General features: G+C 38.5%; 1 protein-coding gene across 6 annotated transcripts in view; it reads left to right on the forward strand.

Annotated features, from left to right (window-relative positions):
• Nucleotides 1-2138: 2138 nt before the first annotated feature.
• The window catches only part of ZBED9 (zinc finger BED-type containing 9), a 32306-nt gene continuing 10457 nt past the window's right edge, over nt 2139-23987 (forward strand). For 3 of the 6 annotated variants that reach the window (XM_037843903.1, XM_037843908.1, XM_037843907.1), the window contains exons 1-2: nt 2139-3131; nt 21654-21828. In XM_037843903.1, the coding sequence (XP_037699831.1) occupies nt 2718-3131; nt 21654-21828 (589 nt within the window). In that variant the 5' untranslated portion in view covers nt 2139-2717. Of the gene's footprint in view, nt 3132-15258; nt 15481-21653; nt 21829-23987 lie in introns of those variants that run through there. The other 3 variants (XM_037843904.1, XM_037843905.1, XM_037843906.1) reach the window with 3 other exon arrangements.

Raw genomic sequence — 23987 nt, forward strand, 5'->3', positions numbered from 1 at the left:
TTACACAAATAGAAATTATCAACACAAAATTAGATATATAGATATAAGATATATATATATATATATATAAAAGATATATCCATATAAGATATATTTGAGGATATGCTGAAGTAGAAAGAGGCACCAGTTTAACTGATTTCCATTGTAATACCATACTTTTGCAAATTTTACCAAAACGTGTGTGTTTCACATAGGGTGATTCTCCTCAGGGCCTTGAAAAGGGCCCTGTGAAAGTGGGGGTCCTGACACACAGTCATAATCTGGCAATATTTTTCAAAATAATGCCTCATCAGTTTCTCTTCTAAAAAGCCATCCTACAGAAATAAAAGAAAAAAAAATACCAAAATATATGTCTAAGGATGTTCATTGCAATATTTGGCAGCCTCAGAAGCTTGGAAATGTGCCCATCTGTTTGACTGAATTAATACATAGTCACTAAAAAGGTGGGCTAAATGAATGTTGGTAAGTTTAAAACAAACAAAAAGCTGAATTGTAATGAATAGCATAATATAATTTTCGTAAGCTATAATTTGTGAATTTATATAATAATTTCCAAATAGGTTAGGGGGAATATATACCAAACTCTTGGTGTGAATTTTTCTGAGAAATGGAATTGGGAATAAAGGAGGTTTTCACTTTTTATCAAAGTCACTTTTGTGATATTTGAATTTTTTTACAAGTGTATATCACTTTTGTATTTAAAAATGCAAAGTTAAAAAAATTAATGCCATTCAAAAAATGCCCCTAGAAGTCATATTTACCCATGTTCACCACCTACTGAGTTGAGCGTGATCGAGATCATCCGATGCAGAATATGAAAGTGATAGGAGGTAGAATCACTGATTGCAAATAAGTAACAGTTCCTAAGGGGAAGAACACAAAAGATAAGTGTAGCACGTCAATGGTGACTAGGAAAATGAATTGGGAGGGTCCATCTTGGTCCTTTGAAGATCTGATCATTCTTGGACACAGACAAAAATTTTATATGCGATTTTATTGGATTTAGCGATTCACTCGAGACCATTCGCAGCCCCCAAATGCATCACATTTTGATTTAGAGACTTCCAAAAGAAGTGTTCTGAAGACAAAGCCCCTCAAATTAGACATGTCAAAATGTAAGCGATCAGTTGGCATCAAAGTAGAGGCAAAGAGAGAATGGGGGAGGGGAGGCATTCAGCAATTCAATAAATATTACTGGGGCATCTATTACATATTGAGCGCTCTTAACAAGGCTGTGGGCCTGGCTGGGGTGAGGGATTCCGGCGAGAAGTCCAAGGCTTGGACTGGGGATGTTTCTTGCGCCCCCAGACCACTGGCAGAATCCGGTGGCCGCAACCTGTCGCTCTTGCAACGACCTTCTCTCCCTGGTAACTTCTAGCACCTCCAGCTCCGTGCATGTTCAAAATACTCTGCTTGGTAGAGCACAGTGCTTGAAGAAAGTCGGAATTTTCTGGTTACTCCATTCTGAGCTGATCCAAACTTGCTCGGCTCGGCAAACCCTTCCAGATTTTGCCTGTTAGTTTTCTGGGGCCAGTTTCCCACAATTGCTCACAGTCAGAACACACAGAGCCAGAAATAGCAGAAATGGCTACTGCTACCCATCAGAAGGAAGCTCACTCTCTAGGCGTCTTCGTTTTCCCATTCGTAAAATGGAAAAGATTGAACTAGATCCTATAGTTCTTTTTAAATTCTGACTGGGAAAGAAGAGGGAAGCCCGAAACTATAGAGAAAAGGTCAGGGGGGAGCCTACCGATCAACTGACTCGGTAGTCAGCCCAGGGGGCTCTTCAGGTCATATTTTAGGACGCCGCGTTAAGTACCTCGCGCCTGAGTGCCAGCGGCGGTTCATCACGGTGACAGGAGAACCTACAGGAGCCTCCACATCACCACTATTCGCAGCGTGAAACTCTTTTCACAGGGATTACAGATAACGGGGTAACTCGGGAGTTAATTGTCAGTACAGACTACAGCGTACTCGCCACCGCACTTTTACTAGCCCTCGGTACCAAGACCACCGAGATAACTGCACCACCCGGAATCCTAGAGCGGACCGGAAGTGAGTGAGGCTCAGCGAGCCCGGCCGGAACGTGCCGAAGATAGCGGCGGGTTTGTGGGCTAATCCGCCGCCTCAGTCGGTGATTGTTGCTTTCGGCCCGCTTCTCAGATTTCGTGAGAGAGGGTTTGAGTTTCTCAGCGGCGGAAGCTGCAGCCAAGGAAAGGGGCGGCTGCGCAGCGACAACAGGCCTCCACCCCAGAAAGCTCGTGGAGTGGGAAGAGCTTGTCTCTCGCTTTGCCCCGGCCCAGGCTGCAGGGACCTCCGGTCCTAGGAGCGACCCTCTCGTTTACTTGCTTGGACTTTCTTTAGAGTTAACGTGTCCTTGATAACTTCAGGGTTTTCTCTCGCAAGTTAACTGCCGCTTAATTTATGACGTTACAGCCTTAGTGATTGATATTTGCCATCTTCTTGTCAGAGGGTGTCTTCAAATTTCAGTGGGATTGCTCAAGTAACTGCCTTGTTGGCATGGAAACTAGCTCATTTTAACTGCGTCTGTAGTTTTTCTGTAACAGTATTTTCTTTTATAGAAATTCTTCCCTATCCCCCCCCCCCAAAAAAAAAAAAAAAAAAAAAAACCCGAACAAACAAAAAAACTTGTAAAATCACCCAACTGCCTAGACCGCACCCAATTGGAGAAAACCTTCCTCTGAGCTAAGCTCGGGATGGCGGCGGCTTCTAGAGCTCTCCCAGACTTGGCTGGCCGGGCTTCAGAGGAACAAGAGATTATCAAAGTAAAGGTTGAGGAAGAACACCATGACTGGGATCAGGAATCGTGCCTACAGAGGAATTTGTCTTATACCAAGGAATTGTCTCGTCAGCGCTTCAGGCATTTCTCCTATCAGGATACACCTGGGCCCAGGGAGGCTCTGAGCCAACTCCGGGAATTTTGTTATCAATGGTTGAGCCCAGAGATGCATACCAAGGAGCAGATCCTGGAATTGTTGGTGCTAGAGCAGTTCTTGACCATTCTGCCTGAAGAACTCCAGGCTTGGGTGCGGGAGCATAATCCTGAGAGTGCAGAGGAGGTGGTGACTGTGCTGGAAGATTTGGAGAGGGAGCTTGATGAACCCAGACAGGTGAGAAATTGGAGGTTGAATCTTATGTGGAAAATTTGGGTGCATGGATGTCCGGGGTAAATGGGATTGTCTTTGTAGCTGCAAGCTCTGGTTTATGGCAGTATTTCTTATTTGATCACTGATGTAGATGAATAGATTCATGCTTATAGGACAACAGTCTTTGTGTAAGTAACACCGGATCCAAATAAGCAGATGATTTAATCAAATTGGAAACCTTGATCTATTGCTTACCAGTAGGTAATGGTTTATTTAGTTATTTTGAGATTAAAGAAATATATTAGGTGTAACTGTAAAAAAATTATTAATGTCTTCTTATAAGGTCCACTATTTCTTTTCTATTAGAGAATTTGTAGGTTTACAAAAAAATCTTGCGGAAAATACAGAGTTCCCATATACTCCTCCCACACAGTTTTACCTATTATTAACAATTTGCATTAGTGTAGTACCTTTGTTGCAATTGATGAAACATAGTGTTGCCATTATACTATTAATTATTGTCCATAGTTTACATGGACTGTATGTACAACTGTGCTATACAGTCCTATGGTTTTTAAAACATTTTTATTTAGTAACAATATACAACTTAAAATTTCTACCTTAAACCATATTCAAATATATAATTCAGTGGTGTTAATTACATTCATAATGTTGTGCTACCATAGGAGATTGAGCATAATCTCCCTATTCCCTACTCCCACCACAGCCCCTTGGAACCTGAATTACAGTTTCTGACTCTATGAATTTGCTTATTTTAGTTATTTCATATCCTTGAGATCATATAATATTTGTCCTTTTGTGTCTGCTTATTCACTCAGTGTGGTATTTTCAGGGTTCATCTGTGTTGTTGTGGTATCAGAACTTCATTACTTCTTTTGACTGAATAATATTCCATTGTATGTATATACCACAGTTGGCTTATCCATTCATTGATTGATGGACATTGGATTGCTTTCATCTTTTGGCAATTGTGAATAATGCCACTGTGTGCAAATACCTGTTTGAGTCCCTGCTTTCAATTCTTTGGGGTAAATCAAGTAGGATTTCTGGATCATATGGTGATTCTATACTCAACTTTCTGAGGAACTGCTAAACAGTTTTCCACAGCAGCTGCACCATTTTACATTCTCACCAACAATGAATGAGTGTTCCTATTCTCCACATCCTCTCCAACACTTAACTCTCCATTAAAAAAAAATAATATCCATTCTAATGGATGTGAAATGGTATTTTGTTGTGGTTTTGATTTGCATTTCCCTAATGGCTAATGATATTGTACATCTTTTCATGTGCTTATTGGGCTTTTTTTTTTTTTTTTTTTTTTTTTTTTTAATCATCATTTTATTGAGATATATTCACATACCACGCAGTCATACAAAACAAATTGTACTTTCGATTGTTTACAGTACCATTACATAGTTGTACATTCATCACCTAAATCAATCCCTGACACCTTCATTAGCACACACACAAAAATAACAAGAATAATAATTAGAGTGAAAAAGAGCAATTGAAGTAAAAAAGAACACTAGGTACCTTTGTCTGTTTGTTTGCTTCCCCTACTTTTCTACAGATCGATCCATAAACTAGACAAAGTGGAGTTTGGTCCTTATGGCATTCCCAATCCCACTGTCACCCCTCATAAGCTACATTTTTATACAACTGTCTTCGAGATTCATGGGTTCTGGGTTGTAGTTTAATAGTTTCAGGTATCGACCACCAGCTACCCCAATTCTTTAGAACCTAAAAAAGGTTGTCTAAAGTGTGCGTAAGAGTGCCCACCAGAGTGATCTCTCGGCTCGTTTTGGAATCTCTCTGCCACTGAAGCTTATTTCATTTCCTTTCACATCCCCCTTTTGGTCAAGAAGATGTTCTCCATCCCACGATGCCGGGTCTACATTCCTCCCCGGGAGTCATATTCCACGTTGCCAGGGAGATTCACTTCCCTGGGTGTCTGATCCCACGTAGGGGGGAGGGCAGTGATTTCACCTTTCAAGTTGGCTTAGCCAGAGAGAGAGGGCCACATCTGAGCAACAAAGAGGCATTCAGGAGGAGACTCTTAGGCACAAATACAGGGAGGCCTAGCCTCTCCTTTGCAGCAACCGTCTTCCCAAGGGTGAAACCTATGGTAGAGGGCTCAACCCATCAAACCACCAGTCCCCTATGTCTGTGGTCATGTTAGCAACCATGGAGGTGGGGTAGGCGAATACCCCTGCATTCTCCACAGGCTCCTCAAGGGGGCACTACATCGTTTTTTTTGTTTGTTTGTTTGTTTGTTTTTTTTTTTTTTTCCTTGTTTGTCTTTTTTCTTTTTTTTTTTTTTTAACTTTCCCTTCTTTTTTCAAATCAACTGTATGAAAAAAAAAGTTAAAAAGAAAACAAACATACAATAAAAGAACATTTCAAAGAGACCATAGCAAGGGAGTAAGAAAAAGACAACTAACCTAAGATAACTGCTTAACTTCCAACATGTTCCTACTTTACCCCAAGAAAGTTACATACTATAGCAACATTTCAGTGAACTTGTTCCTACTACATCCATCAGAAATTAACAGACCATAGTCATTTCTGGGCATCCCCAGAACGTTAAATAGCTTATCTGTTCTTCTTGGATTATTGTTCCCCCTTCCTTAATTGCTCTCTACTGCTAGATCCCCTACATTCTACATTATAAACCATTTGTTTTACATTTTTCAAAGTTCACATTAGTGGTAGCATATAATATTTCTCTTTTTGTGCCTGGCTTATTTCGCTCAGCATTATGTCTTCAAGGTTCATCCATGTTGTCATATGTTTCACCAGATCGTTCTTTCTTACTGCCGCGTAGTATTCCATCGTGTGTATATACCACATTTTATTTATCCACTCATCTGTTGATGGACATTTGGGTTGTTTCCATCTCTTGGCAATTGTGAATAATGCTGCTATGAACATTGGCGTGCAGATATCTGTTCGTGTCACTGCTTTCCGATCTTCCGGGTATATCCCGAGAAGTGCAATCGCTGGATCGAATGGTAGCTCTATCTCTAGTTTTCTAAGGAACTGCCAGACTGACTTCCAGAGTGGCTGAACCATTATACAGTCCCACCAACAATGAATAAGAGTTCCAATTTCTCCACATCCCCTCCAGCATTTGTAGTTTCCTGTTTGTTTAATGGCAGCCATTCTAAGCGGTGTTAGATGGTATCTCATTGTGGTCTTAATTTGCATCTCTCTAATAGCTAGTGAAGCTGAACATTTTTTCATGTGTTTCTTGGCCATTTGTATTTCCTCTTCAGAGAACTGTCTTTTCATATCTTTTGCCCATTTTATAATTGGGCTGTCTGTACTATTGTCATTGAGTTGTAGGATTTCTTTGTATATGCAAGATATCAGTCTTTTGTCAGATACATGGTTTCCAAAAATTTTTTCCCATTGAGTTGGCTGCCTCTTTACCTTTTTGAGAAATTCCTTTGAGGTGCAGAAACTTCTAAGCTTGAGGAGTTCCCATTTATCTATTTTCTCTTTTGTTGCTTGTGCTTTGGGTGTAAAGTCTAGGAAGTGGCCTCCTAATACAAGGTCTTGAAGATGTTTTCCTACATTATCTTCTAGGAGTTTTATGGTACTTTCTTTTATATTGAGATCTTTGGTCCATTTTGAGTTAATTTTTGTGTAGGGGGTGAGGTAGGGGTCCTCTTTCATTCTTTTGGATATGGATATCCAACTCTCCCAGCCCCATTTGTTGAAAAGACCATTATGGCTCAGTTCGGTGACTTTGGGGGCCTTATCAAAGATCAGTCGGCCATAGATCTGAGGGTCTATCTCTGAATTCTCAATTCGATTCCATTGATCTATATGTCTATCTTTGTGCCAGTACCATGCTGTTTTGGCAACTGTGGCTTTATAATAAGCTTCAAAGTCAGGGAGTGTAAGTCCTCCCACTTCGTTTTTCTTTTTTAAAGTGTCTTTAGCAATTCGAGGCATCTTCCCTTTCCAAATAAATTTGATAACTAGCTTTTCCAAGTCTGCAAAGTAGGTTGTTGGAATTTTGATTGGGATTGCATTGAATCTGTAGATGAGTTTGGGTAGAATTGACATCTTAATGACATTTAGCCTTCCTATCCATGAACATGGAATATTTTTCCATCTTTTAAGGTCCCCTTCTATTTCTTTTAGTAGAGTTATGTAGTTTTCTTTGTATAGGTCTTTTACATCTTTGGTTAAGTTTATTCCTAGGTACTTGATTTTTTTAGTTGCTATTGAAAATGGTATCTTTTTCTTGAGTGTCTCTTCAGTTTGTTCATTTCTAGCATATAGAAACATTACTGACTTATGCGCATTAATCTTGTATCCCGCTACTTTGCTAAATTTGTTTATTAGCTCTAGTAGGTGTATCGTTGATTTCTCAGGGTTTTCTAGATATAAGATCATATCATCTGCAAACAATGACAGTTTTACTTCTTCTTTTCCAATTTGGATGCCTTTTATTTCTTTGTCTTGCCGGATTGCCCTGGCTAGCACTTCCAGCACAATGTTGAATAACAGTGGTGACAGTGGGCATCCTTGTCTTGTTCCTGATCTTAGAGGGAAGGCTTTCAGTCTCTCACCATTGAGTACTATGCTGGCTGTGGGTTTTTCATATATGCTCTTTATCATGTTGAGGAAGTTTCCTTCAATTCCTACCTTTTGAAGTGTTTTTATCAAAAAGGGATGTTGGATTTTGTCAAATGCTTTTTCAGCATCTATTGAGATGATCAATTGATTTTTCCCTTTCGAGTTTTTAATGTGTTGTAATACATTGATTGTTTTTCTTATGTTGAACCATCCTTGCATGCCTGGAATGAACCCCACTTGGTCATGGTGTATGATTTTTTTAATGTGTCTTTGGATTCGATTTGCAAGTATTTTGTTGAGGATTTTTGCATCTATATTCATTAGGGAGATTGGCCGGTAGTTTTCCTTTTTTGTAGCATCTTTGCCTGGTTTTGGTATTAGATTGATGTTAGCTTCATAAAATGAATTAGGTAGTGTTCCATTTTTTTCAATGTTTTGAAAGAGTTTGAGTAAGATTGGTGTCAGTTCTTTCTGGAAAGTTTGGTAGAATTCCCCTGTGAAGCCATCTGGCCCTGGGCATTTATTTGTGGGAAGATTTTTGATGACTGATTGGATCTCTTTGCTTGTGATGGGTTGGTTGAGGTCTTCTATTTCTTCTCTGGTCAGTCTAGGTTGTTCATATGTTTCCAGGAAATTGTCCATTTCTTCTACATTATCCAGTTTGTTGCCATACAGTTGTTCATAATATCCTCTTATAATTTTTTTAATTTCTTCAGGATCTGCAGTTATGTCACCTTTTTCATTCATTATTTTGTTTATATGGGTCTTCTCTCTTTTTGATTTTGTCAGTCTAGCTAGGGGCTTGTCAATCTTGTTGATCTTCTCAAAGAACCAACTTTTGGTGATATTTATCCTTTCTATTGTTTTTTTGTTCTCTATGTCATTTATTTCTGCTTTAATCCTTGTTATTTCTTTTCTTGTACTTGGTTTAGGATTGGTTTGCTGTTCATTTTCTAGCTTCTTCAGTTGATCCATTAGTTCTTTGATTTTGGCTCTTTCTTCCTTTTTAATATATGCGTTTAGTGCTATAAATTTCCCCCTTAGCACTGCTTTTGCTGCATCCCATAGGTTTTGGTATGTTGTGTTCTCATTTTCATTCGTTTCTATATATTTAGCAATTTCTCTTGCTATTTCTTCTTTAACCCACTGATTGTTTAGGAGTGTGTTGTTTAACCTCCAGGTATTTGTGAATTTTCTAAGTCTCTGATGGTTATTGACTTCTAATTGTATTCCATTGTGGTCAGAGAATGTGCTTTGAATAATTTCAATCTTTTTAAATTTATTGAGGCTTGTTTTATGTCCCAGCATATGATCTATTCTGGAGAAAGTTCCGTGAGCACTAGAAAAGTATGTGTATCCTGTTGATTTGGGATGTAATGTCCTGTAGATGTCTGTTAAATCTAATTCATTTATCAGATTGTTTAGGTTTTCAATTTCCTTATTGATCTTCTGTCTGGTTGATCTATCTATAGGAGAGAGTGATGTGTTGAAGTCTCCCACAATTATTGTGGAAACATCAATTGCTTCCTTTAGTTTTGCCAAAGTTTCTCTCATGTATTTTGTGGCACCTTGATTGGGTGCATAGACATTTACGATTGTTATTTCTTCTTGCTGAATTGCCCCTTTTATTAGTATGTAGTGGCCTTCTTTGTCTCTCAAAACATCCCTGCATTTGAAGTCTATTTTATCTGAGATTAATATTGCTACACCTGCTTTCTTTTGACTGTAGCTTGCATGAAATATTTTTTTCCATCCTTTCACTTTCAGTTTCTTTGTGTCCCTGTGTCTAAGATGAGTCTCTTGTATGCAACATATTGATGGTTCATTTTTTTTGATCCATTCTGCGAATCTATATCTTTTAATTGGGGAGTTTAATCCATTTACATTCAACGTTAAAACCGTGAAGGCATTTCTTGAATCGGCCATCTTATCCTTTGGATTATGTTTGCCATATTTTTCCCTCTCTCTATTAATATCCTTTATTGTACCCATACCGAATCTCTTTAGTACTGAACCTTTCTCCAAGTCTCTCTGTCCTGTCTTTGTTTGTCTGTCTGTAGGGCTCCCTTTAGTATCTCCAGTAGGGCAGGTCTCTTGTTAGCAAATTCTCTCAGCATTTCTTTGTCTGTGAAAAATTTAAGCTCTCCCTCAAATTTGAAGGAGAGCTTTGCTGGATAAAGTATTCTTGGCTGGAAATTCCTCTCACTCAGAATTTTAAATATATCGTGCCACTGCCTTCTCGCCTCCATGGTGGCTGCTGAGTAGTCACTACTTAGTCTTATGCTGTTTCCTTTGTATGTGGTGAATTGCTTTTCTCTTGCTGCTTTCAGAACTTGCTCCTTCTCTTCTATGTTTGACAGTGTGATCAGTATATGTCTCGGAGTGGGTTTTTTTGGATTTATTCTATTTGGAGTTCGCTGAGCATTTATGATTTGTGTATTTATGTTGTTTAGAAGATTTGGGAAGTTTTCCCCAACAATTTCTTTGAATACTCTTCCTAGACCTTTACCCTTTTCTTCCCCTTCTGGGACACCAATGAGTCTTATATTCGGACGTTTCATATTATCTATCATATCCCTGAGGTCCATTTCGAGTTTTTCAATTTTTTTCCCCATTCTTTCTTTTATGTTTTCATTTTCCATTCTGTCATCTTCCAGGTCACTGATTCGTTGTTCAACTTCCTCTAGTCTTGTACTATGAGTGTCCAGAATCTTTTTAATTTGGTCAACAGTTTCTTTAATTTCCATAAGATCATCCATTTTTTTATTTAGTCTTGCAATGTCTTCTTTATGCTCTTCTAGGGTCTTCTTGATTTCCTTCATATCCCGTACTAGGGTCTCATTGTTCATCTTTAGTTCTTTGAGTAGCTGCTCTAGGTGTGTCTCTTCTGGTCTTTTGATTTGGGTGCTTGGGCTTGGGTTATCCATATCGTCTGGTTTTTTCATATGCTTTATAATTTTCTGTTGTTTTTGGCCTCGTGGCATTTGCTGACCTTGATAGGGTTCTTTTAGGGTTTGTAGACCAGTTGAAGTCCTTATCTCTAATTTATCAGATCTACAGCTTCGTGGAGTACACTTTCTCTAAGTAACCAGCAGGTGGCGTCCACGAGCCACCTGTTCTCCACAAGCCAGATCTCCCCTGCTTAGCCTTTTTGGTGAGTGGGGGAGTGAGTCTTGTGGGGCCCAATTGGTGTCCCAAGCTTGCGTGTGTAGTTGGTGTTGCCTGCCCTGTATGTGGGGCGTGTTTCTGGGCAGTCGGGTAGGGGGGGTGGCCCTAACAATCAAATCTCCCTGATGATCCTAGAGTTTTAAAGCTACTGCAATAGTCTAATCCTTCAGTTCAGTCCTGCCACAGTTTGTCTCTGCCACTGACCCACAAGTCTTTGGTATTGGCGTATGGCTCCTGAGACTTGCAAGTGGGCCCCTCTTCCAGGCTGTGCACCCCGGGTCCTCTGTTGAGGGATGACTGTGCTATGTCGCAGGTGAGTGCCGTCCCCCCAGGGCAGTTCTGGGCTGCTGGGCTGTGTTGGGAGGCTCCCAGTCTGCTCAAATGATGGCTGAATGGGGCTCTGTTAATTCACACTGCTCCCCCTTCCCAGCTCTGGGACATTCAGCTGAGGTTGCAGGGAAGGCTAATGTCCACGCCCAGTTTTGTGGTGTGTGCCTGTTATTTGAAGCACTTCCGTCACACTGGGTTGTCTGGGGCAGCTCTGGGCTATGGGGCTGGCGATGGGCAGGAGTGTTTCCTGTCCACCAGGATGGTGGCTGTGAGCGGACACCCCCCTTTTCTTGGGAAGTTGTGTTGTTTAGTGAATTTTCTCAGCCACTGGATTATTGCCTTTTGTCTCAGAGCTCTCTTAGTTCTGCTCTTGACTTGACGTGCCCAAATTTCAATTCTTTGAAGCTTTCTGTATTGAGCTTCTTAGAGTAATTGTTTTAGAAAAAGCAAAAAGGATTTAAAAAAAAAAAAAAAAAAAAAAACGGCCCTCCTCAGAGATCTAATGGGTTATTGAAATGCTAATAGACAAAGCAACCAGGGCCATTAAGGAAAAGTGCCCAGGGCAGAGAGATCAGCCTTGCTTCGGGATTTGCATATGCGCCTCAAGGCCTGATCTCCGCCCTTCCCCTTTCTGTGTTCACCAGAACTCCAAAAATCCTCTGCTTTTATTTTGGAGTTTTTCGTGTTGTTTTTTTTCTATGCCTGTCTCCTCTCTGCTGGGCTGGCTGCTCTCAGAGTCTCTGGTGTCTGGCCTCAGTCTATCTATGGTTGGAGTTTGAATCAGTAGAATGAGTTTCCGGTAAGAGCAGCCACTGCAATTCTCCCTTCTCCTTCCTGGAGCTGACAGCCCCTCCTCCCCCGGGACTGAGCCTGGCAGGGAGGGGCGCGGGTCCCCTGGCCGCAAAAACTTACAGATTTCGCTGATCTCAGCAGTTCCACGTTTTCATGAGTGTTGTATGAAGTATGCCCAAAGACAGATTGCTCTGTGGTGTCCAGTCCACGCAGTTCCTGGCTTTTTACCTACTTTCCTGGAGGAGTAACTAAAACATACAGCTCACCAGTCTGCCATCTTCTCATTACTGCTTATTGGGCTTTTGTCTGTCTTCTTTGGAGAAATGAGAAATGTCTAGTCATGCCTTTTGCCTGTTTTTAAAATGGGTTGTTTATCTTTTTGTTGTTGAGTTGTAGGATTTCTTTATATATTCTGGGTATTAAACCCTTATCAGATACATGATTTCCAAATATTTTTTCCATTCTGTGGGTTGTCTTTTTTATTTTCATCATGAAGTCTTTGATGCACTAACGTTTTTAAATTTTGATGACGTTCCATTTACGTGTTTTTTTTCTTTTGTTGCTTGTGCTTTTGGTGTAAAGTCTAAACCATTACTTAACACAAGGTCCTGAAGATAATGCCCACTACTTTTAACATGTCTGAAAATAAATCAGTTTAATAATTTAAGAAATATCTTTTAGGAGAGACAAATAGAGAAGGCTATATTAGTGGAAATATTAGGAAACAGTAAATCATGGGATCTGGGTTCTGTGATAGACTCTGCCACTAATTAACTGCGTAACTTTGGGCATGTCACACCTTCTCGGTGCTTTAACATCATCTGTATAAGGAAGAGATTAACTCCGTGGTTTTCTAGGCACTTCTCAGTACCTAGAATCATTGGTATCTGAGGTGTATTCAACTCAGTATTCTATCTTTTACCATTATACTAGCGGTTATTTTTTAAGAGAGTATGGTTGCTTTCTGTGATAGTAATTTTAGAACATTACGGATATTGCTAAACACACTCATAGTTCTATAATAATACTATTCATATATCTGAACTCTTTTTGAGAATGAAAAGTTTTAAGTATACAGACTGGTCTACTAGAATACATGTTTCTGGAATGTAAAATCTCTAATATGAGATTGGTAAATAGGAAAATAAGTCAATGTAATGCTGAAATTGTGCTGGCCTATACATGATTTTTCCCAGCAAGTTGATGCTTTGTGCCAACAAATAGTAGCAACTGAAGGCAAAGTACATGATTATAGCTGAATGCAGCAAGTTGTGGAGAGACATATAGTACTATACGTAATGTCCATTCATAGCCACATCCTACCTCTTGGCTCAGTTTGGCCCCAAGAGCTGTCTTGGAAGTGCTTTTTAGCATGATTGCCTTCCATCTTTGTATATGTTTTGCTAAACTTTTTTGTATTCCAGAAAATGAGCAAGCAAAGGGGTTTGCAAATGCCACAGAAGTGTACTGGTGACAAAATTTCTGCTATTGCGCATAAAAGAAAAGCTTTAACAATTGAAGAAAAGCTTGAAATTATAAAATGTTTTGAAAGAGATGAAAGAAGCTGTGACATTGGTCATGTGATTGGCATAGAGGAGTCAACATTGTGTACAATTAGAGACAATTTTGGGAAAATAAAAGAAATTTTATCCAGCTGAAACAAGTGCTAGTGCTACACAATCTATTAGAACAAAGTGTAAGGAAGTGGAAGAAATGGAACGTTTGTTAAGTGTATATTGAGTACCAAACAAAGAAGTAATTGGGGGCAACCTTTCTCAAAATTAAAAAGAAAGTTTAGCAATATATGAAGACCTTAAGAATAAAGCTGAAAATCCTCCAGAAAGTGCCTTTATTTAGTGCAAGTAGTGGCTGGTTTAGTGGCTTCAAGAACCACTATGCTTTCCACAATGTTAAGCTCTCTGTTGAAGCTGTGAGTGCAGATGAAGAAATTGCAAAGGCATTTCCCCTAGTTAAGAAATTTGATTGATGAAGAAGGCTAAATTCTGGATCATATTTTTAATTTCGATGAAACCAGTCTCTACTTGAAGCAAATGCCCCATCAGGCCCTACAGTTTGAAGGTTTAAGGCCACAAAGTATCAACTGACTGTGATACTGGGTGCAAATGCCAGTGGAGATTTAAAGCTGAAGCCTGTTGTGATTTATCACTCTGCCAAACCATAAGCTTTAATAGGGAATGTAAACCTAAGGAATTGCATTACACTACACTACATTAAACCATGGACTTTAATTAATAGTATAATTAAAAGAATGTGTTATCAGTTGTAACAAATGTTCCACACCAATGCAAGGTGGTAGTGGTGTGGTGGTAAATGGGAATCCTGTGTTTTATGCATGATTGTTCTGTAAATCCACAACTTTTCTAATAAAGAAAAAAAAAAAGAAATGGTAAAGACTAGCCTTGGTGTCTATTATAGGTTTAGCAAGAGAGGCTGGATGACAGATATTTACTGATCTTCTAGATGATGTTTTTATAGATTTTAAAAAAAAAAATCTCATGGGGAAAAATTTAAAATTCTTTTAATTTTCAGTAATACATCAAGCCATCCTGCAAGAATATTTGGCTTTCTTCAAATACCAAAATCCTCTTTTTACCTCCGAATACAACTTCTTTACTGCAGCCCCTTGATCAAGATGTGGTGGCAGTCTTTAGAGCTTGAGATGGCAGCTACAGGGGTGATAGTGCCAAAACAGTTTTTGAATTCTGGAATCAATTCAACATTAATCTTGTGATTGATATAATTATGGAGGCTGGGAATGATGTCACAAAAGCCTGCTTACAGGCTGTGGCATAAAATTTTTCCTGATTTAATTAATGACTCTGAGGGTTTTGAACCTTCAGAAGAGCTCCCACAATTCAAGGCAAGCTGATTTGCTCTTGGAAAGGAGCTGGATTTGAAGGTGAGAGTGAGGATATTAAGGGACTGCTGCACCCTCATGCAGAGGCTCTTTCTACACAAGACCTTTAACAGCTAGATGCTGAGGCACAAAAGAAAAGTGTGGAAGAAGATGATGAAGTTCAACAAACTGCCCCATAAGAGCCTTTCACTTCTGAGTTACTGTCTCTTTTTAGTAAAAAAGAAAAGCATTTGCAGTGGATAGAAAATAATGACTACAATGCAGAATGCAGCAGGATTGCACTTCATGGCATAATATCCTCTTTGAAGCCATATAAGCAGCTTCTGTATGAAAGAAGGAAATTGTTAAAACAGAAAAACAAACAAAACAAATCGAAACAGAACAAAAATCTGCTATCTTTTTATAGTCCAAAGTCGAAGACACAAATAAAAGACCAGCCAGAACTATCACTACATTTCTTATAGCATCACTACATTTCGTGGAAATTGTGCAAATGCTTCTCCACCTGAACTTCTGAGGATGATGTCCCTCTACCATTGCCTCAGTCTTTCCTTTCACCTTTTTCCAACAAGATGCCATCACCTTTCTAAGGTAAAATCCTGTACTTAATGTAATATTTCTTTATCTATTAGAAATTTAATTTTTTTTGACTCAACTTATAGTTTACTAGAAGAGTTTTATTAGTGCTCTGGTGACAAACTTGAGTAGGTTTTAAATAGTTTACCTTATTTTCCCCATAAACCCTAGTTTTTTGGGGTACAGTTTTACAGAAAACATACTTTTTCATGTTTTCATATACAGTTATCCTTCCCACAGCATGACTTTTCCCCGTTGTGCTTCAATATATTGTGGGTTGGCATAAGAAATTAAATGGGAATTCTGGGGGAGTTTTGTAGAAGCTGCAGGCGACACACAAAGGCCAGCAGATGACACATATAGCCTATGACCAAATACTTAACCCAAATTTTACAATAAGTTAAACACTCTATAAGAAAAAAAAGGACAGAAAAAATTCAGACTACTTCTCTGGTAACAAGAGAGGGCCAAAATGTTTTACACAGATTTTCCAGATCTTGGGGATGGGTGGTGGGAGGTGTGCCCCTGACACCCGCAAAGTGGAAGGGATAACTATATTACATTATAGCAAGATGTTTGTACAAACAGTCTCTTACCTCGAGCCAGCCATATTTTTTCCCTTTGCTTCAAATAAACAATCTTTTTTTTTTTTCTTTAAGACACGGCTGCTACTTTAGAATTTCCTCTTCTAGCTTTATTGAGAAATATAGCCACTGGTGGGTCTTGGTGTTCTGTCAAATTCCCTGATTTACATCTTGATCATATTTGATAGTTTCTCAAGTAGTTCAGGGTTATAAATATCTCCTACTCTTGTTGAACATCCGGTTTACATAAAAATTTCTCATGTTTTTTGCTTTTTGATTTGAACTGTCAACCCAGTGTCTATTCTGCCGTCCTTTCTTCCTAACAGAAAGTTGGTTTTGTTCATGATGGTAATGTAACTAACCAAATACTTTTCCAGCCTCCCTTGCACTGCAATAGGATATGCAGCATAGTTTCGGACAGGGAAAAATTAGCTTATTTTCTGGGGAATTCTGGGGGAAGCTTTTACTTTCTTGATAAAATGGGACAAATGTAGTTAGTTCCACCTTTTGCCACTTCCTGCCTTGAACATGAATGTGATATCTGGAGCTGTGATAGACATTTTGTGCTCATGAGGTGATCATAAGCATGAGAGTGTGTAAAATATGTTAACAATGGCAGAGAAAAAATTTAAAGAAAGCTAGACTCTCTGACAAAACTGTTAGGTTAGTGACCCTATGCCAGCAACTACCTTTCTCTGAACTTGTTATGTGGCGTAAAATAAATGCCTATTTGTTTAAGCTACTCAAACCCAGGAATTATATAGTGAAAGAAAGATGACTATCATAACCAGTTTGAAGTAATTTCATTTTTGTAATTTGTTACTGCCATCTCCAAATCACCTTTTAAACTTCTGTGCCATAGATAGAAGTTGAGTTCTTCATATTCCTTTCAATACCAGGATCACCTACCTTGAACTAGTTTCTTTGGTAGAAAAGTAAAGGAATCAACAGGATAGATGTGTGTAGGTATGTGTGTGCATGTAGGTGCGCTGGGAAAGGAAAGAACAGTGGCAAATGCACCACAATGAGTCCCATACCCTACTTTATTTTTTATCTTAATTGTTCTAAGATCTGGGAGTGCTTAATCTAACTTTACAGAATTGTTATAATTGTATAATATAAACAACAGGTTACCCTCTCTCCCTGATGACTTATATCTCTCACTCCAGAATACTGTTTTTCCTTGGTTACGGAAACATTTGGGCAAACAGGAGCACATGCTATTATATTATACAAAACAATCTACATAAGATGTCTTATTCTTCAGTTCAGAGAGGGGGAAATCTTACCAAAGGAACTAGTTCAACCATTTTATGAACCTTGTTTTAAAGGAAAATTTATTTGTACAGTCTAAGAAGAGGGTCCAGTGGGGGAAAGGAACATACACATAAATCAGATTTCCCTTGAATTCTAGCATGATGTTATACACCTTGGCTTTCATTTATTCATGTGTCATTGGGTATTCCCTTTTGGGAGATAGCAATTTGAATACTACCACTCTGGTTTATGTAACATTTTTGGTTCAATATCCGTGGACATTTTCTAGTTATGCAGCAGAACAAATTCCACCATTGACACTTTTGGAATCTTTTAACCATTTGAACATCTTGTTCTGCCTGTTCAATCTGTATTATTAGAGTTCCTGATTCTAACAGTATTTATAATCCACTGATGATTGGTTTATGAAATTGAGGAAAATAATTAACATTGTTGCTGTCATATTACCTAAAATACTCACAGCTTAATATCTTTTTAGGTGGGCCAGGAAATTTTTCTTCACAATGTATTATGTTTTTAATACTAATCTCTATGCACACCAAAATCATTTCAGAAACTTCTTTACTCAGTGTTCTAGTTTGCTAATGCTGCCGGAATGCAAAACACCAGAGATGGATTGGCTTTTATAAAAGGGGGTTTACTTGGTTACACAGTTACAGTCTTAAGGCTGTAAAGTGTCCAAGGTAACATATCAGCAATTGAGTACCTTCAGTGGAAGATGGCCAGTGGTGTCCAGAAACCTCTGTTAGCTGGGAAGGCACGTGACTGGCATCTGCTCCAAAGTTCTGGTTTCAAAATGACTTTCTCCCAGGATGTTCCTCTCTAGGCAGCAGTTCCTCAAAAATGTTACTCTTAGTTGCACTTGGGGTATTTGTCCTTTCTTAGCTTCTCTGGAGCAAGAGTCTGCTTTCAACAGCCGTCTTCAAACTGTCTCTCATCTGCAGCTCCTGTGCTTTCTTCAAAGTGTCCCTCTTGGCTGTAGCTTCTCTTCAAAATGTCACTCACAGCTGCATTGAGTTCCCTCTGTCAGTCAGCTTATTTATATGGCTCCAGTGACTCAACTTAGACCCACCCCGAATGGGCGGAGCAACACCTCCATGGAAATAAGCCAGTCAGAGTCATCACCCACAGCTGGGTGAGGCACAGTCCAAAGAAACACTCAAAGAATTACAGTCTAATCAACACTGATAACATCTGCCCACACAAGATTGCATCAAAGATAATGGCTTTGGGGGAACCCAATATATTCAAACTGGCACACACTCAGTTAAGGATAAATTTTGGGATACTAGGATGACAATACTAGAAACTAAATAATTTCTCTTCATTGATATTGCTGATGAATATTATAATTATCTCTGATCTACTATACACTTTAAAGTAGAACATTTTCACTACCTGAAACCTAAATATTGGCATGACCTCTGTTTTTCTTTTTTTTTTTTATCTTTGGTAGAGAAGCCACAACAGCATTTAGCATAGAAAATCACTGATGTGCAAGCTAAGAATTTATATGAACTTTACCAATCCAGCAAAATTGAGATAATTCTATATTTTATTGTCAATTATAGGATAAGTCTTGCTTACTTGACTTAGCATTTCTTTTCAATGTACACAAATGGGGAATTAATAAACCTTAGACAAGCAGCTTAAAAAAATCAAGACTTACAGATCAATGGTATTTTTTGATAATTTGGATTTTGTCACAGTTTCATTGCAAGACTCTTGTAATTTAGATTGATCAATGAATAACATCTCCAAGGTAGTATTGAGAACTTATATATGCATTATAATTGAATTTTGCACTAATTTCATGGTAACTTCCTTTTTTCTAGTATCATTATGGACCACAAAAGCTTTTTTTTTTTTTTAAACAGGTGTGACTTGTTTTAATTTGCCATAATAATTGTTTTCCATTGCTTAGTTTGTCACTGCTTGGCATTGAAAATATCAGCACTAGCTCAGTTACCAGTGGAAGTTTCATTACTTTCAAACAATAAGCTTTTCCAGACCTATTATATTTTCCCTGTGTCATCTCCAGAAAAACTACATACCAAAAGAGCATATCTGAATGTAGAAGGTACTACAGATAGGTTAGAAAAAAGACAGATACCCCATATAGAAAAATCAACAAAAGACTTGAACATGTACTTTTCAAAAGAAGATAACCAATTGGCCAATAATATTATAAAATAATCACTCAATCATATTAGTAATCAGAAAAAGGCAAATTAAAACAGTATGGTGCCATGTTTATTCTAATCTGAATGGATAATATTAAAAATGCTAACATGACCAAATTTTCATGAGGATGTTTGAGTTATTGGAACTCTTATGTAGTACTACTGGTAGGAGTAAATTATTACTACCACTTTGGACATATCTACCATATGTAACTATATACCATGATCCATCCAACCTAATCCCAGGCATATACCTAACACAAATACCTCCAAAGGCATGTAAAAGAATATTCATAGAAGCATTATTTATAATAACCCTAAAGTGGAAACAAATGCTCATTAAGAGTGGAATGGGTAAATATATTGTAGTATATTTATACAATTAAGTACTGTATGACATTGAAACAACTACATGCAACAATATGGATGACTCTCACAAACATAGTATTGAGCAAAAGAAGCCAGACAAAAATGAATGCATATTGTATGATTCTGCTTATATAAAGTTTCAGGCAGCAAAATGAATCTAAAGTGATAAAAGTCAGAGTAGTGATTACTTTTGGGGAAGAGGGTGGGCCCCAAGGTAGCTGGTACTAGCTGAGATGCTGGTAATGTTCTGTTTCTTGACTTGGGTGATTCATTTTGTGATGCCATCAAGCTCTACACTGAAGAGTTGTGCACTTTGTAATAAGTTTATGAAACTTCAATAAAAATTGTATTTACAAAATGTTCGTATCTGAGCAGTGCTGTGGATGAAGATGGTAGAGTGAGATGCTTCATTGTCCCTCTACCTCCCAAAAGAAGCTTTGAATGACTAGCAAAAACTGCCAGAAACATCTTTCTCAAAGCTCTATAAAACAGTTAAAGGACCGCAGTAACAGCGTGAGCATGAAATCAAGAAAAAGGTTAGTTAAAAGCAGGAGAATCTTGTGGTACCCTGGGTGGCCCCACCCGTACCCCTCACTGGCTTTGGAGTGAGCTTGCATTCCCAATGCAAATACCTGGTTCTGGTTCTGGAGGGAACATACTAATGTTCATTCATATACTGAGAACATATATTTCTGGCCCAACCTGTCTGGTGGTGGCCTGATGAACTCACTATCCAGAACTTGCCCTGTGTATAGAAGGCAGCTCACTGTGGTCTTCTGTAGACCACTGTGGGAGAACAGTCAACTGAATATCTGAAGCAAAGAATTGCTGGTTGTAATATATACAGAGCAGTGTCTGGGACTGAGGGAACTGTTTGCTAGGGAAGAGGGGGATATTTGGACCTGTGTAAATGGGAATTCCTAGGGCTATGAACTCATGCCCAAGACAAGAGGCATGTACAGAAAGGACCAGGGAGGCCCCTACTCTTTGGGCTGGAGATACTTGCTAAACTCATTGTATGTGTAGGCCCTAAATGAAGGCACCTGCACAGGTCAATCTGCAAATCTGCAAAGACTGGAAAAGGTGTTTTCTTTTTTTCCTTCTTCTTTTTTGTTAGCCCCTGGCATTCAAGGGAAGCTCTGTCATAACACTAGCTGGATATGTGCTTAAGGAACAGACACCTCAGAGTATAAATTCCAACAATAACACCTGAAAATGTCAACTGTCCAGGTTTCAACTAAAGGTTACAAAATATACAAAGAAACAATAAGTGATGACCCAGGCAAAGGAGAAGATTATAACATTAGACACCATCAATGAGGAGGGCCAAACTTGGGCCATACTAGACAAAGACTTACAAAAAAAAAGATCCTAAATGTGCTCAAGGAGTTAAAGGAAAACATGAACAAAGAATTAAAGATCAGGAAAACAACAGTTGAACACAAAGAGAATATCAATATAGAGATGGAAGTTATGAAAAGGAACCAAACAGAGCTTAAGGCCAAAGTAACAGAAATTAAAAATTCCCTAGAGAAGTTTATCAACAGATTGGAGTTGGCAGCAGAAGGAATCAGAGAACTTGAACATAAGACCATTGCATGGATCTGGTTTTTCTCATATCTTCTTATTTTGTCTTGTGTACCTCTTGAGAAATCAATGACAACTTTTTTTCCCTTCTTGCATTCTATTTCAGTGGAAGAATATTTTGAGGTTTAGCTATGGTTAGTGCAGTGGTTACTTATATTGATTCCCAAATGTACCTTTTTGTTCCCAGGTCCTACCAGACACATTTAGGCAGGAAGTTCCTGTGGAAGAAATGACCTTGCTGGATACTGCAAAGGAGTCCTTAGATACCCAGCTCCAGCCTTTGGAGGACAGAATGGAATGTGAATCTCCAGAGTCACATCCACTTCAAGATAATGGTGAAGATAATTTAATCCCCAGAGAGGGTGAGAATTGGGGGAGGGAAGGGTCTAGTTATTGAAATAGTATCAAGCCTCATCCCAGTTCATCTTCAACTGAATATAGCTTAAGGGAAGGTCAACCAGAGTAGGGTAATGTTATTATAGGAGTTGAATAAGCAGTCAAGTAATAATGTCTAACATGGGTGAACACAATATTTCCTATGGATACTTTGCAATGAAGGTAAGTACCTGTGAATAAATTAGAGATGTAAATGTTGAGCTCTTGCCAGTCTAGCCATAGGCCCCATTTCTTAGCCTCTACCCCCAATTTTTGTCACAAAATGACTGATTAAGAATTGGAAATTCTTCTGGAGAAAATGGAATTTCTGATGTCTAAGTTCATTAGAGTTATAAGATCTGTTAATGGTATACTCTTCTATAGTAGAGGCAGACATATAGGCTGGCCTTGTCCTGGAGTAGCTATCATTTCCAAAAAAGGCTTAAGTATAATGGATACAATTTTCTTTTCTTCTTATACCCATAGCAACTCCCTATTCCCTGCTCATCTGGGACTTATTAATATTGATTCAACTAACTTCTGGAGCTTAAATTCTCATTTACCATTCCCCCTGCATCTCTTTCTCACCTAAATTCATTCTTGTTTACCCTTCTCTTTTGCTCATAGCTTCTTATTGCTACTTTCCAACACTTCCCCTTTCATCCATCATTCTGCACTCAAACTTTTTTTTTATTGCGATTGCTCACATACCATACAGCTATCCAAAGATCCAAAGTGTACAATCAGTTGCCCATGGTAGCATCATACAGCAGTGCATCCATCACCACAATTATTTTTTTTCTCAATTTTTAGAACATTTTCATTACTCCAGAAAAGAAATAAAGACACGAAAAAAGGAAACTCCTCCAGTCCTCCCATACCCCTAACCATGCCCCCCTCCATTATTGATTCATAGTTCTGGTATAGTACATTTGTTACTGTTGATGAAAGAATGTTAAAATACTACTAACTGAGGTATATAGTTTGCAATAGGCATATTGTTTTTCTTATATGCCCCTCTATTATTTTACCTTCTAGTTATAGTGTCATACATTTGTTCTAGTTCATGAGAGGGATTTCTAATATTTGTACAGTTAATCATGGACACTGTCCACCACAAGATTCACTGTTTTATACATTCCCATATTTTAACCTCCAACTTTCCTTCTGGTGATGTACGTGTCTCTGAGCTTACCCTTTCCACCACCTTCACACACCATTCGGCACTGTTAGTTATTCTCACAACATGCTTCCATTGCCTCTGTCCATTTCCAAATGTTTAAGTTCACCCTAGTTGAATGTTCTGCTCATAATAAGCAACTGCTCCCCATTCTTTAGCCTCATTCTATATCCTGGTAACTTATATTTCACGTTTATGAGTTTACATATTACAATTAGTTCGTATCAGTGAGCCCATGGAATATTTGTCCTTATGTGTCTGACTTATTTCACTCAATATAGTGCCCTCAAGGGTTCTTCATCAACCCATTTTTTTTAAAGATAGTTTTGTTCACACACCATACATTCTGTCCTAAGTAAACAATCATTGGTTCCCTGTATAGTCACGTACTTATGTATTCAGCACCATCACCACTATCTATATAAGGACATCTCCATTTCTTCCACAAAGAAGGAAGAGTCAAAGAAGGTAGAGAGACAAGAAAAAGAAAAAAGAAAGAGAGAAAAAAAAACCATGACAGCTAGAAAGCAACAAAAGGAAAGATAGCATTAAACTAAAGAGTCAGACAACATCACCAATGCCAGGAGTCCCATACCCTTGCCCTATGTCCCCCCCCATATGCATTTAGTTTTGATGTATTGCCTTTGTTATATTAAAGGAAGCATAATGCAATGTTTCTGTTAATTATAGTCTCTAGTTTGCATTGATTGTATTTCCCCCCCAATCCCACCCTATTTTTAACACCTTGCAATGTTGACATTCATTTGTTCTACCTCATATAAAAATATATTTGTACCTCTTAGTAGAATTGTTGGGCACCCTAGGTTTCACTGAATTATACAGTTCAAGTCTTTATCTTTTTTCTTTCATTCTGGTGTCCCACATGGTCCCAACCTTCCTCTTTCAACCATACTCACAGTCATCTTTGTTCAGTGTACTTACATTGCTGTGTTACCATCTCCCCAA

This window comes from Choloepus didactylus, chromosome 7 (genome assembly GCF_015220235.1).
Source record: "Choloepus didactylus isolate mChoDid1 chromosome 7, mChoDid1.pri, whole genome shotgun sequence".
In the NCBI taxonomy this organism is placed as follows: Eukaryota; Metazoa; Chordata; class Mammalia; order Pilosa; family Megalonychidae; genus Choloepus; species Choloepus didactylus.